The sequence below is a fragment of the Callithrix jacchus genome, chromosome 11, assembly GCF_049354715.1.
Source record: "Callithrix jacchus isolate 240 chromosome 11, calJac240_pri, whole genome shotgun sequence".
In the NCBI taxonomy this organism is placed as follows: Eukaryota; Metazoa; Chordata; class Mammalia; order Primates; family Cebidae; genus Callithrix; species Callithrix jacchus.
Window position 1 is genome coordinate 42,150,052 of NC_133512.1, and position 14,886 is coordinate 42,164,937.

General features: G+C 36.2%; 1 protein-coding gene across 13 annotated transcripts in view; it reads left to right on the forward strand.

The window, feature by feature from the left end:
- Window positions 1–14,886, forward strand: part of CRPPA (CDP-L-ribitol pyrophosphorylase A) — a 337,573-nt gene that overhangs the window by 99,775 nt on the left and 222,912 nt on the right. For 10 of the 13 annotated variants that reach the window (XR_008473356.2, XM_054237213.2, XM_002751545.7 and 7 more), the window contains one exon: window positions 10,565–10,669. The exons of the other annotated variants lie outside the window; for them this stretch is intronic. Coding sequence is in view for 9 of the 10 variants with exons in the window: in XM_054237213.2 (XP_054093188.1) it covers window positions 10,565–10,669 (105 nt within the window). In the remaining variant the exon portion in view is untranslated. The remainder of the gene's footprint in view (window positions 1–10,564; window positions 10,670–14,886) is intronic. 13 annotated transcript variants of the gene reach the window in all.

Genomic DNA, 14,886 nt, shown 5'->3' on the forward strand with positions numbered 1-14,886 from the left:
TCTCATAGTTTTAGAATGATTAGTAAAAAGACCAGAGAAATAAGTGTTGGTGAGGGTGTGGACAAAAGAGAACTTTGATACTCTGTTGCTGGGGATATAAATTGGTATAACCATTAAAGCAAAAAATGTGGAGTTTCCTCAAAGAATTGAAAATAGAATTACCATATAATCTAGCAATTTCACTTCTGGGTATGTCCCAAAGAAATGAAATAAGCACCTCATAGATATCTATACTCCCATATTCATTGAAACATCATTGACACATTGTTCACAGTAGTCAAGATACGGGGAAAAAACCTGTATCCATTGATGAATAGGATGAGATCACACATGTACCCACTGGAATGTTCCTTAGCCACAAAATAAGGAAATCCCACTATTTGCAACAACATGAATGAATCTGCCCTTTTTCTAAAAGGACACTAGATATAAGAAAAAGCAGGAGAAGATGGTGTATATTGTCAGAGCAACCCTCAATCTGCCTGCAGAGAAAAGATAACCCAGCTGCACAACCATCAGATGTTATTGATGAGCATCTGCCTACTTTTAAACCTCAATTTTTAGCATTAACAATTGACATTTATAACCAGTAATTATTTAGATTTTATTAAGAATTTGTCATAAGCTACACACTACACCAGCTATATCAGATGTGCCATCATGTTTGGTTTTTTTGTAACTTTTATCTTCTATTCCCCAATGTGGAAGAAGCTGAGACAGGCTGAGTAGCTTGTCCATAGTCTGACAATTTTGTAACATGGCAACACCATGGTTGGAACTCAAGTCTATCTGATTTCACTGTCCATGCTCTTATTGGTGATGGTGCCTCATATTCACGAGAATACATGTAGTCTTCTATTAAGCAAATCATATTTAAGGATATTTTATGAGTTGTAATGTATAGTTTGTATCTTATATTAAATTACTATTAGAAAAAATGAATAAGCTGCCTGGCATGTGAGAAAATGAATAACCTATGTTGATCATCATGGTAGCCAGATATAAAATTTTATAATAAAGCAATAATACATAGGTATTACTTTTATAATGGGGTGTTTAGATTTTAAATAACTTAATATTTTTCTATTAGAGATGGTGTCTGACTTTGTTGCCCAGGTTGGAATGCAGAGGTATAATTGGAGTTCACTGTAGCCCCAAGCTCCTGCGCTTAAGCGATTTTCCTGGCTCAGCCTTTTGAGTAGCTTGGACTACAGGCATGTACCCCAACACAGGGCTAATATATTAACTGTTTTTTTTTTGTAGAGAGTTGCTTTGTTTCCCAGGCTGGTCCTGAACTCCTACCCTCAAGTGATCGTCCCACCCACGCCTCCCAAAGTGCTGGGAATACAGGCATGAAATGTCACATTTTGCCAGTTGTTTAAATGGTTTGTAAGTTAAACATAACCAGAACATGAGACTGATTTGTTGAAAATATTAAATATATGTATATGCTCAGAAACAAAACCATAACTCTTACTTGTAAGTATGTTTTTCAGGAATATAACATGTTTTACTACATAGGACATTATATAACTTAATGTTACATAACAGACAGTGTAACTTTTTGGGGCAAGAAGAAATAAAATAATAGTGTATACATGGCAAAGGGTACAAAAGTAAAGTCTTTATGCCAACCCTGTCTTTTAATCTCTCCCAGAAAAAAAACCATTTTTTTCTGAGATGTTACAGAGAGGGGTTCATTCTTAACCTTTGTTACTTGGTTTCTCATTATGCACAGTAATCCTCTTAAGGTTTTTCTTCACCACTGTCCTGGCAATTCCTTTTGCTCCTCTTCTGTATAGCATATCTGTATCCCATGTCATTTTCTCATTTTTTCCCTCGCGGTTTTATAGAGTACCATCTCTTACTATAGTTTCCTGAAGGAGAGTGTGTGGAGGATTTCTGGTTTCCTGTCTGGCATGTAGGGAGATTAGGAGTTGTTACTCCATCCAAACAAGTAAAATATTGAATGATGGAAAAATCACCTTTTCCTATCTTTCAGAGGGGTGAGGTTACAGGGCAAACTGCTGTCCTCAAAATTGGAGAGAGAGAGACTACAGAGAATCACAGTTTACCAGAGCAGAAGTCTCCTTGGGAAATAGTGACAGGGTAGGAAAACCTAAATTGTAATTGAAGAATTGCTAGGGACTCAGTATAAACAAGTGTGAGTTAGCTTCAGGAGGACCCAGTCAAAGGGGAGCCCTTACAGTCTTAGGAGTTTTATTTCCAGCAGCTTGACCAAATTCTTAAAATGATTACTGGAGAAAATTCTTACTGTGCTTCCTGTGGGGCAAGGGAAACAACCATTTTGAAAAATGCTAGAGCTTTCTGTTCTTAAAGAGGAGGCCCACCCTCAAAAGAAATTGTTTTATCAGCGCCTAAACTATTGTCCATACCCAACCCCAGCCTTACCCACTCAACTCTATTCTACTGTGGTCATCCTCTGGGGAGGAGGATTTACCTTAGTTTCTTTTACCCAGTAATCATATCCAGCTCTCAAGGAAAAGTTATGAAGCACAAGAAATAGCGAGCATAGAACCAGTTACAGATATGGCAACATTGGAACTACCCAACTGGGAGTTTAAAACAACTAAAATCAATATGACAAAGACTCTCATGGTTAAAGTAGATAGCAACAAGAACAGATGTAGGCAGTGTAAGCAAAGATATGGAAATCGAACCAAAAAGAAATGCTGGAGATCAGAAACACTATCACAAAAATGAAGAATGCCTTTGATGCCTTATCAGCAGATTCGACATGAATGAGGAAAGACTATCTGAGCTTGAGTATATATCTTCATAGAAATTTGCAAAACTGAAAAGCAAGAAAAAAAAATGGAAAAACAGAATATGCAAGAATCATGGGGCAACTGTAAAACACATAACCCACATGTAATGGGCATACCAGTAGAACAAAGGAATGGAAGCAATAGTTGAAGTAACAGTGACTGGAAATCTCTCAAAATCATTGTTAGATACCAAACCAAAGATCCAGAGAGCTTCAGGAATACCAAACTGTAAAAATTTCAAATAAACTATACCTAGGCATGTTATACTCAAACTACACAAAAGAAAAAGATAAGGTGTTTATCTTTTCAGTATATTTTTCTTAACATCTGACCTTTCTTCAGAAACCATGCAGGCAAGAAGAAAATAAAATACTTTAAAAATGTTTGCATGAGAAAACCTACCACTCTATAATTCTGTTCCCTGCAAAATTATTTTTCAAAAGTAAAAGGAATGGACTTTCACAGACAAACAAAAATGGAAATTTTTGCCAGTAGACCTGTCTTTTAAAAAATGTCTAAAATCTTTTTCAGAAATTTATATAGGTCAGAAACACGGATCTACATAAAGAAAGGGAAAACTTCAGTTGAGGAGGCAGTGAAGGTAAAATAAACTTACTTTTCTTTTCTTTTTTTTTTTGAGATGGAGTTTCACTCCTGTTACCCAGGCTGGAGTGCAATGGCGCAATCTCGGTTCACCGCAACCTCTGCCTCCTGGGTTCAGGCAATTCTCCTGCCTTAGCCTCCCAAGTAGCTGGGATTACAGGCACGTTCCACCATGCCCAGCTAATTTTTTGTATTTTTAGTAGAGATGGGGTTTCACCATGTTGACCAAGATAGTCTCGATCTCTTGACCTCATGATCCACCCGCCTTGGCCTCCCAAAGTGCTGGGATTACAGGCTTGAGCCACCGCGCCCAGCCTGCTTTTCTTAATATAACAGGTAAGTTTGTTCAAAATGGTAATAGCAACTATGTATCTGATTGTGTGCTTCTATATATGAAACAAATAACAATGACATAAGGAATGGGAATGAATAATTAGGATTATTTTATAAGACACTCTATTCATGAAGTGGCACAGCATTATTGGAAAGTGGTCACAGATTAGTTGTAAAAAGTATACTGCAAAATCTAGGACATTTACTAAAGGGGCATTACATAATGATAGAAAGGTCAGTCTTCCAAGAATATAAAACAATGCTTAGTGTGTACACATCTAACAACAGAACATGCTTATGTGTGAGGTGAAAACTAATAGAACTGCAAGAAGAGATAGGTAGATCCATTATTAAACTTGGAGACTTCAACACCCCTCTATCAGAAATGGGCAGATCCACAGGCAGAAACTTGGTTAAAGACATACTTGACTTCAATGACAGTAAAAATCAGCTGGGTAAAATTTACATCTATTTCATTCACAAACAGAAAATTGCACATTATTCTCATGCTTATATGGAACATCCAACAAGATAGACAACTTTCTGGTCCATAAAACATACCTTAACAGAGTTAAAAGGACAAATTACACAAGGACTGTTCTCAGACTTCAATGAAATTAAATTAGAAATCAATAAAGGTACCTGGAAAATCCAAAAATACTTGAAGACTAAACAACATACTCTTAAATAACATGTGTAAGAGAGAAATCTCAAAACTATATTTTTAACTAAATAAAATGGAACTTAACAAATTTTAGAATGCAGCAAGGACAGTGCTTAAAGGAAAAACTAGCATTGCATGCATATGTTAAAAAAGAAAGACTTAAAATCAGTCATGTAAGCTTCCATTTTAGGAAACTAGAAAAAGAAGAGCAGATTAATGAGAAAAAAAGCAAATACAAATTGGAGCAGAAATAGATGAAACTGATAATAGGATGTCAGTAGAGAAAAATCTACCATACCAAAATCTGGTTCTTTGACAAGATAAAATAGATGGGCCAAGCTAAGAAAGAACACACAAATCAGTATCAGAAATGAAAACACAAACATTGTTACAGATCCCATGGACTTTAAAAGGCTAATAAAGGAGTATAATGAACAACTCTATGCTAAACAACCTTAAAAACTTAACAACCTAGATGAAATGGGCCAGTTCATTGAAGGACATAATAGTCTAAACTCATAGAGGAAGAACTAGGAAATCTTACTAGACCAACATCTGTTAAATACTTGAGTCAATCATTAACCTAATACATAAAGTACTAGACTTACGTGGGTTCACTGGTAACTTCGACCAAATTTCAAGGAAGATTGGTAATTATACCAACGCTCTACAGTTATTCCTGAACTTAACTCATTCTGTAATGCCAGAATTACCCTGAATTTTCCAGAATTCCTTAACTAACTCTGTAATGCCAGAATTACCCTGATTCAATATACCATACAAAAAAGACTTTATGAGGAAACTATGATCAATCTCTCTCATGACCATAGAGATGTCATGGTACTTACTAAAATACTATCAAGCTGATTCCAACAATGTACAAAAACAAAACCCCACAACTCATATGTACAATATTGGTTCAACATTGAAAAATCAGATGTATTTCATCACATCAACAGACTGAAAGAGAAAATCACATGATCATATTAATGGATACTGAAAAAGCATTTGACAAAATACGCTCATTTATGATACATTTGGGAAAACAAGAAACAGATCTTTCTTGATTAAAAAAAAAAATCCACAAAACACCTGCAGCTAACATTACTAATGGTGAAAAAAATCAAGGGCTTTCCTGGTAAGATCAAGAACAAGACAAGGATGTGCCTTCTCAATGTTCTTTTTCAACATTGTCCTGGAATTTCTAGCTAATAAGGAAATGAACGAAGTATTGTAACTGGGGAGGAAGAAAACATTTTTCAGAGATGATAGGATTGTCTCTGTGGGAAATCCGAAAGCATTGACAGAAGTTATGGAATTAGTGGACAGCAATGGAAAAGCTGCAGGATACTAAGCCAATAAACAAAAGTCCATTGCTTTCCTTTGTACCATCATAAACGTGTAATTTGAAAATATAAATATATTACTGTTTAGCAACCCCCAAAATGATACTTGGGCATAAATCAAACAAAATGTACAAAACTTTTATGAGGAAAACTGTAAAACTCTGAGAGACTTCAAAGAACTATATAAATGGAGAGCTGTCCTCTGTTTGTGGATAGGAAGACTCAAAGTTGTCAAGATGTAAATTCTCCTCAACATGATCTACAGATCTGATGCAACCCCTATAAAAACCTCAGCAACTTATTTTGTACTATTGACAAACTTATTCTAAAGTTGATTTGAAGAGGCACATGACCTAGAATAGCTAACACAATATTGAAAGCAAAGAATAAAGTTAGAGGACTGACAACTACTTGACTGTTAGTTACTGTAAAGCTACAGGAATTGTGGCTGTGTGGTACTGGCTTAAAGAATAGATAAATGGATCAATTGAATGAAATACTCCAGAAATAGAAACACATAAATATAATCAATTGGTCTCTGGCAGAAAAGCAAATGCAATACAATGTAGCAAAGATTTGCTGTCTTTTCAACCAAATGCTGGAACAACTAGACAACCACATAACAAAAATGAATCTAGGCATACACTTTCAACCTGTTACAACCATTAACTCAAAATGGATCAGACCAAAATATAAAACATAAAATGCAAATGCAAAGTGACAGTCATTTTATAAGACAGTTTGGCAGCATCTTACAAAACATACTGTTATCATAAGACCCAAATAGGTTATGTCCACATTAAAAACCTGCACATGGGCTGGGCACAGTGGCTCACACTTGTAATCCCATCACTTTGGAAGGCCGAAGTAGGTGGATCACGAGGTCAGCAGTTAAAGACCAGCCTGGTCAACATGGTCAAACCCCATCTCTAATAAAAATACAAAAATTAGCTGGGCATGGTGGCCCGTGCCTGTAATCCCAGCTACTCGTGAGGCTGAAGCAGGAGAATTGCTTGAACTGGGACACGGGAGGTAGAGTTTGCAGTAAGCTGAGATTGTGCCACTATACTGCAGCCTAGGCTACAGAGTGAGACTATGTCTCAAAAAAAACAAAAAAAAAACAGAAAACAAAACAAAAAAAGTGCACATGAATGTTTATAGCAGCTGTAGTCATAATTGCCAAACTGGAACCAACATAGATAGCTTAGGTAGGGGATAAACTGTGGTACATCGAGATGATGAAATACTATTCACTCCTTAAAGGAAATTAGCTATAAAGTCACCAAATTTATGGAAGGAATTTAAATGTATGCTTTGGTGTGCAAGAATCCAATGTAAAAAGACCAAATATTCTATGATTACAGCTATGAATTTCTGGAAAAGACAAACTATGGAGGCATTAAAAGAATGAGTGGTAGCAAAGGGTTGGGGGGCAGGCGGTATGTGGAGGTGGTACACAGAAATTTCGCTGTAGTGAAACTATATGATAACTACAGTGATAGATGTATGTCATTGTATTACAGCTATGAATTTCTGGAAAGGACAAACTGGAGGCGTTAAAAGGATGAGTGGTTGCAAGGGGTTGGGGGGCAGGAAATATGTATAGGTGGTACACAGAAATTTCATTGTAATGAAACTATTCTGTATGATAACTACAGAGATGGATGTATATCACTGCACATTTTTGAAAACTCAGAATGTATAATACTATGCATGGATCGTAATGTAAACTCTGGCCTTCGAATGATAAAGATGTGTCAGTGGTTCACAAGGTTTCAGTAGTAGGAGAGGTCGTGTGTATGTGGGGGCTCAAAGGTATATAGCAGTCATTTCCTTTTGCTCCATTTTGCTGTTAACCTAATACTTAAAGTCTTAAAAATGTTTAGGAAAGAAAACAATGCATGGGTAATAAAATTTCTTTGAGACTTTGGATGTAAGGAAAAGTTCATATTCTGCCCTCAAATTTGATAGCTCTCCTGGGAGTAGAATTCTTTGTTTAAAATCATTAACCTAAGAATTGTGAATAATTTGCTTCTTCTAAATTTTATTGTTTCTTTGAAGTCCCAGCTTATTTGGATTATAGCTTGTTAGAGAATTTTTGTAAATGGGTTTGGCATATTTTCACCCATTAGCTCATACTCTCTAATTTCTCTTAATCTGGAAATTCAGTGTTTTCTATTTTTTGGAATATCTTGAATTACTTAGTTTTCCTCTTTTCCTGAAATTTCAATCTTTTTATTTGGATATTTGACTTTGCTGATGAGTTATACAGCTCTTTCATTTTCTACCTTTTTAAAATATTACCCTGTCACTTATTTCAGATTCTTTATTTTCCTAGATCCATAGTTTTTTAAAAACTACAGTTTCAGTCTCCTCAAGTGCTTTATTATTTTTTTTTCTATTTTGATCTTTCATGTTACAATCGTTTCTTGAGTGACAGTTAAATGTGGGTTTTCTGCTCATGTTTAACTAGGGTCTGGTTATACTTGGTAAGTTTTCTATGTGGGGTGTGTTGACTGCACTTCTCTGTAAAATGACTGGGCTTGACCTGGCTTTTTGGGGGAATCTCTGATAAGTGTCCTTAGGGCTTTTGCCTGGGCAGAAGCCTGTTTGACACTATTTGGGGGGCCAAATTTGGGGAGGCAGATGGTTTTTAGTGTCTGTATGTTTGCATATATGTTTCTCATGTGATCATTGATATCATTATAACTATCAAATCCTCTCATGGTGAATCACAAATGTCAAAACATTTTGTGCAATACCCTCTGTAATTCGTTAACTTTCTTGACTAAAATCATCTTGCTAGTTGCTTTGTATTTGTACCACCTGTCCTTGGTTCTTTTTCTCACTTTTCTATTGGCCTTTGGATTAATTTACCATGTTAAATGATTTCATTTTATCACCACTATTGGTTTCCTTCAAATAATCTCCTTCAAGTAATCGCCTTCAAATAATATTAGTTTATGGGCACCTAATAGGAGGTAACAAGAGAGGAGCCTGTTAAGTGTTTATGAACTCGTTTTGCAATTGGTGGCACTATAGCTGGGAACACAGCATCAAGTATGTTTCACACCACTATCTGAGATAGGAAGGAAGTGCCTTTTTCTATGCACTCCTTTCAATATGGCAATTGTGAGTACTTTTAAGGCAATCCAGGGATGTGTTTGATTTTTTGCCCCTCTGGAGTGAGTAAGAGTTAAGGTTATTGCTAGTCATTTTAAAGATTTAACCATGTGTTAAACAGAACTTTGTTTATTGTACATACATCTCAATCACAAACTACAAAAGAAAGGTTTACCAAGCTCATCTCAACTTACTTGAATGTAACCAGTGTTCATAATAGTCTTTTTAAAATACCTAGATATGTTATTTTATGAAGTATATAAAAATAGAAGATACAAACTGGGACTATTCTGATCAAATTAAGATTCTCTGTATATCTGGTCATATTTTGTTCACTGATTTTACAAATCACTAGTTAGAATTTTGTAACCTTCAGTATAATAAAATAGCTCTGGCAAGGGGTGCTTGATGTCATACTAGTATTTGTTGCCTTCTTGCAATCCTTACATGGATATTCTGTCTAAAATAAGTCTCAGCTGGATGTGATGGCTCACACTTGTAATCCCAGCACTTTGGGAGGCTGAGGTGAACAGATCACCTGAGCTCAGGACTTTGAAACCAGCCTGGACAACATGGTGAAACCCCATCTCAACTGAAATACAGAAACTTAGCTGGGTGTGGTGGTGGGCCCCTATAATCCCAGCTGCTAGGAAGGCTAAGGCAGGAGTATTACTTGAACTCTGGAGGTAGAGGTTGCAGTGAGCTGAGATGGTGCCACTATACTTCAGTCTGGGTGACAGAGCAAGATTCTGTCTCAAAAGAAGAAAGAAAAACAATGTAAGTCTACTAAATGACTCAAACCTCTGTAACTTTGCGTGGCACCTTTTGATTTAAACATAATCCCCTTGTCTAGTTTTATTCTGCTGTTAGATGGAGATCAAGCCATTTCCTCTGATACGCCTTCCTGTTGCCCTCACATAGAATTAAGTATTTTATCTACTGAGTTACCTCTATACATTCTTCTAGTGCTGCATCTATCAGGTTTTGTTGCAGACTGCTCTGTTAGATATCAGCCTCCCCTTCTAGACCTGAGTTCTTTGAGGGCACAATATATGTGTGATTTATCTTTATATGTCTAGTGCTTAAAATAGAACTTGGAGACAGGATAGGTACCCTGAGTATTGTTCAGCTGAATTGTATTGTTACTTGGATATTTTAATGACTCTGCTTAAAATGCCAAAAAATGTTTTATTTATTTTTACTGAATTTTTGTGGTACCTTTACACTTTGTTTCACAATGAAATACTAAATGTTCCATACATATAAGCAAAATGTAAATAATTAAAAAGGATATATTGATATTTTAAATATTAAAACAATAGAACTATGACCTGAAAATGTTCTGATACAAATACAAGATATGAGATTGAGATGTTGTAGATATATATTTATCAACAGTTATGATAATCCTCAGCTATAACTTCAGATACTTTATAAACATGTTTGGAAATATATGCAAAGGAAACAAAGTGTTCTATCTATTTTATACCTAAAACTATAGAGGAATCTTGAAACTCAAATGAGGATTGCAGTATTCCTGCTCACAATTTGTTTTGCTTTTAGCTATTGGGGATGTTATAACTCAACCAGTAGCTGATTAAATAGCTTGAGCTCTCTAGGCTCTTCCTTTGATTGCAGTTGATTAGGAAATAAAAGGCTGAGTTTTACTAAAATTGTTTTAGCTTAATTTTTTTTTTCTACACCAGTGTAGTGACTATGACTTGGAATTTGGAACTGAGTGTTTGCAGTTGGCCCTAAAATACTGTTGCACTAAAGCCAAACTTGTAGAAGGATCACCTGACCTCTGGAAGGTAAGAGGAATGATACTTTGCTTGGGTTCTTTGCTGAGCTTTTATGTGTTTGCATGGGTATACATTTAAAACTGGTAGTGCATTTAGTGGGAGTTATAGGAGTCTTATGGATTTACTGAAACATCAAATTGTATTATCCTTTCTGCTTGGCTTCAAGAAAATTCACTTTGAGATAATTTACTCAGACACATCTCATTTTAGCCTGTGAGGTTGGTTTATTCACTTTTTCTTTATCTTGCTCTCTATAGATAGGTGTATTAGTCTGTTCTTACACTGATATAAAGAAATACCTGATATTGGTAATGTATAAAGAAAAGAGCTCATAGTTCTGCAGGCTGTACAGGAAGCATAGCAACTTCTGCTTCTTGGGAGGCCTCAGGAGGCTTCCAATCATGGCAGAAGGCAAAGGGGGAGTGAGACATTTCAAGTGGCCAGAGTAGGTGGACAGAGGCTTGGGGGTGGGTACCCACACAATTTTAAATGACCAGATCTCTGAGAACTCACTCACTATTATGAGAACAGCACCAAGGCAGAAATCTGTCCCCGTGATCCAGTCAGCTTCCACCATGTCCCACCTCCATTGTTAGAGATTACTATTCCACATGAGATTTGGTTGGGGACAGAAATCCAAACCATGTCAGTAGCCTTTTTTCCGCCTTCCTTCACTGAGTTGGATTAACGCTACAACTTGGCCCACCAATTGCAAGTAGCAACATTTCTTTCCAGGCCCTGGGTGGTTGCTCCAACTTAATTGGGTTGAAAGGGTATCTGCCACAGTTCTGGCTTAGTATCGGTAGTGGCTGGATCCACTTTCTGCCCCACTGTGAGGAATTACACTGTTTCCTGTGGCAGGGCCCAGCTCTTCTAATGGCTTTTTTTTTTTTTCCTCCTGCTTGCCCAGGCTGGAATGCAATGGTGCAGTCTCAGCTCACTGCATCCTCTGCCTCCTGGTTTCAAGCTATTCTACTGTGTCAGCCTCCCAAGTAGCTGGGATTACAGGTGCTAGCCACCATACCTGGCTAATTTTTGTATGTTTAGTGGAGATGCAGTTTCACCATGGTGGCCAGGCTGGTCTCATACTCCTGACCTCAGGCAATTCGCCTGCGTCTGCTTCTCAAAGTCCAGAGGATACCAGTGTGAGCTACTGTGCCTGGCATAATGTACTCCATTTGGAGGGAATAGATAACGTATTGCCAAGAAGATAATGGGACTATCATACTGCAGCTTCATAGCAAGGCCAGGGATGGTTTAGAGTGTGATTCTTTGTTTCATTAGTTGAATAGTATATTTGGAAATAAGAGTTGTAAGGGCCATTTCTTAATCTTGAAATAAGTATTGCTGCTTTTGAGATAATGATTGTGGTCTTTGGAAATCTTTATAAAACATCCATCAGAATCTGATTAGTAAAGATTCATTCTGAGTCTATAAGCATATTTCCTTACTGATTTTTTAAAACAGAAACCCTTATAAGTTGATAGTTATTTTGCACAGTAATATGATCTGCCTCACTGCCTGCTATGATTGTCTCAGAATAATCTTAAATACTTCAAATGTTGAATTCTAAGACTCCAAAATATTGACATGTTTGGATTATTGCCTGGTAAAGAAAATTTATGCAGTATTACTGTTCACTTAAGGACAACCTAAAATGCCTACCTGCTGGGTTAACTGTCATCAACCTAGCAGGCAAACATTTTGTTCATCATTTTTACATATATATATCAATAGTGATACAAATATTTATCATTTTTGGCAATTTCCAATTAGATGCTTCATTAACGATTCTGACCCACATTTTTTGGAACCCCTTTGGCTGTCTGGCAGACCTAATTTGAAGACCAGGAAAAGATGTGGAAACTCTAAGGTGTTTTATTGCTACTAATATGTCAAACTAATAAGTACTCCCTGGTCTCACTTCTGACATCTTTGGGGCTGTGATTATTTATCTTTTGTGCATGTTCTGAGCCTTCCTGAAGTTTGTAAACCACTCTTGAGATCTGTGGATGAAAGGGAAGCAGCACATTACTCTCTGAATGTTTCATTCCATCTTCAGTGTTTTCTTTTGGGTGAGGTGTTCATATTTCTCTTTTCTCTCCAGCTTGGACTCTAAAAGGCCCGTCATGCTCTGGATTGGGGAAAATGTCTTACAGATTGACGTTATGAGGTTTTTTTGTTTGTTAATATCACATTTTTTTTCTGTTAAGTGATACCGGAATGCAAATACTGTGGTTGTTTTCAGCTTCCCTTTTTTTCTCTGCCTCTTGTCTCATCTTTGACTTGTCTTTTTCATAACTAATTATTTTCATAGTTAATCATTTAGCTAGAAATAGCTAAATATTTTCATAGCTAATTAACTCTTTTTTATGACATTGTATGATTTGTCTTTAGGCTTTTACTTTTAATTTTGTGGTCTTATTTTGTATGACAGCAGTATTTGTTTTACACAGCAATGGAGTTTACACTTTGAAATTAGTGTTCTAATTCTGCACTAACTCCAAAGATGCTGCTTTTTAAAAAAAAAATTGGATATGAAAAATTCTAATACAATTATGCTGAACTGGTACTCGATTCAGATGGCATGGCCAGGTACTTGGAACATGACTCAAAAATCTGACAGTAAAAGACACACTTGGACATAATTGAGGCATGTTATTACTATTGTACAGTGTAAAGCAAAGGAGAATTCCAAAATATGGAGCAATACACCTTCTCTTTCTCCTAAAAGTTAGGGATTTCACTTCACACTGGGTTAAAGAATGACTTGATATTTCTGAGGATTGCATGTCATACTAGAATTTCAGTAGTAGTAGAATTTCACTTGCCACCAGAAATTTGGGAAGGATTATTTTGGATTTTATTTGATTTAATTAATTCATTTTTTTTTAGATGGATTATTGCTCTGTTGCCAAGGCTGAAGGGCAGTGGCATGATCTTGGCTCACTGCCACCTGTGCCTTCTGGGTTCAAGTGATTCTCCTGCCTCACCATCCCAAATAGCTAGGACTACATGCGCATACCACTATGCCTGGCTAATTTTTGTATTTTTAGTAGAGACGGACTCTTGCCATGTTGACCAGGCTGGTCTGTATTTTGTATTTTATAAATATGTTTTGGTAAAAGTAAAAAATAAACATTCTGGGTTTGATGTCACCTTACTGGGCTATCTCTTCTGGGGTCTGGAGATACTAGTTTTTTTTTTGTTTTCCTTTCAAATCACCATGCAGTATAGAAAATGACTGCAGTATCCCGCTCTCCCCTTCAAGGATGATGAGCACTGAAGAACACAGGACTGGTGCTAGGAATAGGAATCAGCTGTCATGCTTCCCTGGAGTGGTCTTGCTTTGACAGGCCCAAGTAAACACTACTATTTTCATGAGCTTTCATCTAGTCTGCTTAACAACTTGAATCTCTTTAACTTAGTTATTTTTGGCCCCATATATTTTTAATTAGCTTGGTCTCTTACTACGCTGTACAGACTTAATTGAATGGACTTCTTGTTTCTAAATGTCAAAACTGTCTTCAAGCCATAAAAGATTAACAATCAGTTACGGAAGAAATTTAACCACTGTGTTCCATTGTCTAAAAGTGCTTTTTTAGGAGGTTCTGAAGTTTTTGTATAATCACAATATTACTGGAATGAATGACTTTTGAGGATTCCTTTTGTTGGGGGAATATATTTTTTTAGTTCCAAGTATTTTAGCATCTGTTTAAGAACAAAAGAAACAAAATAGTCTCTATTTGGTTTTTGTAACTTCAAAAACACAATGTGGTAACATTGTTTCTCTTTAGATATTTTTATATCGTTATCCAGTATTTTTATATAGGTATCCGGAAAAGAATATTTTCTGTATGTATATAATAAGGAAATAAGTTCTGAAATAAGTTACTTAATAAGCTTCCTGCTGTCTTTAAAATGCAAGTTTTGCTAAACATTCAAGTTGCCACTTTATTGTGAAGGGAAAGATGGGAGAACATTATTTGTTGTCTGTCTTAAGTTATTGAAGATAGTGGCCAACTGGCTGTGTTCTGATAGTTGTGGGATTTTTTTGTTTTTGTTTTTACTATTTTATGTTTCAACACAGAAAAACAACATGTGGATGTGATAGCTTCAGCCAGAGTGTACCTTGAAGTAGCTAAGAATCCTGGTCTAGGAATGAGAAAACAATTATATGTATAGATCTGAGTTTAGGATTCTTTTTCTATGGAACTTCTTTTTAA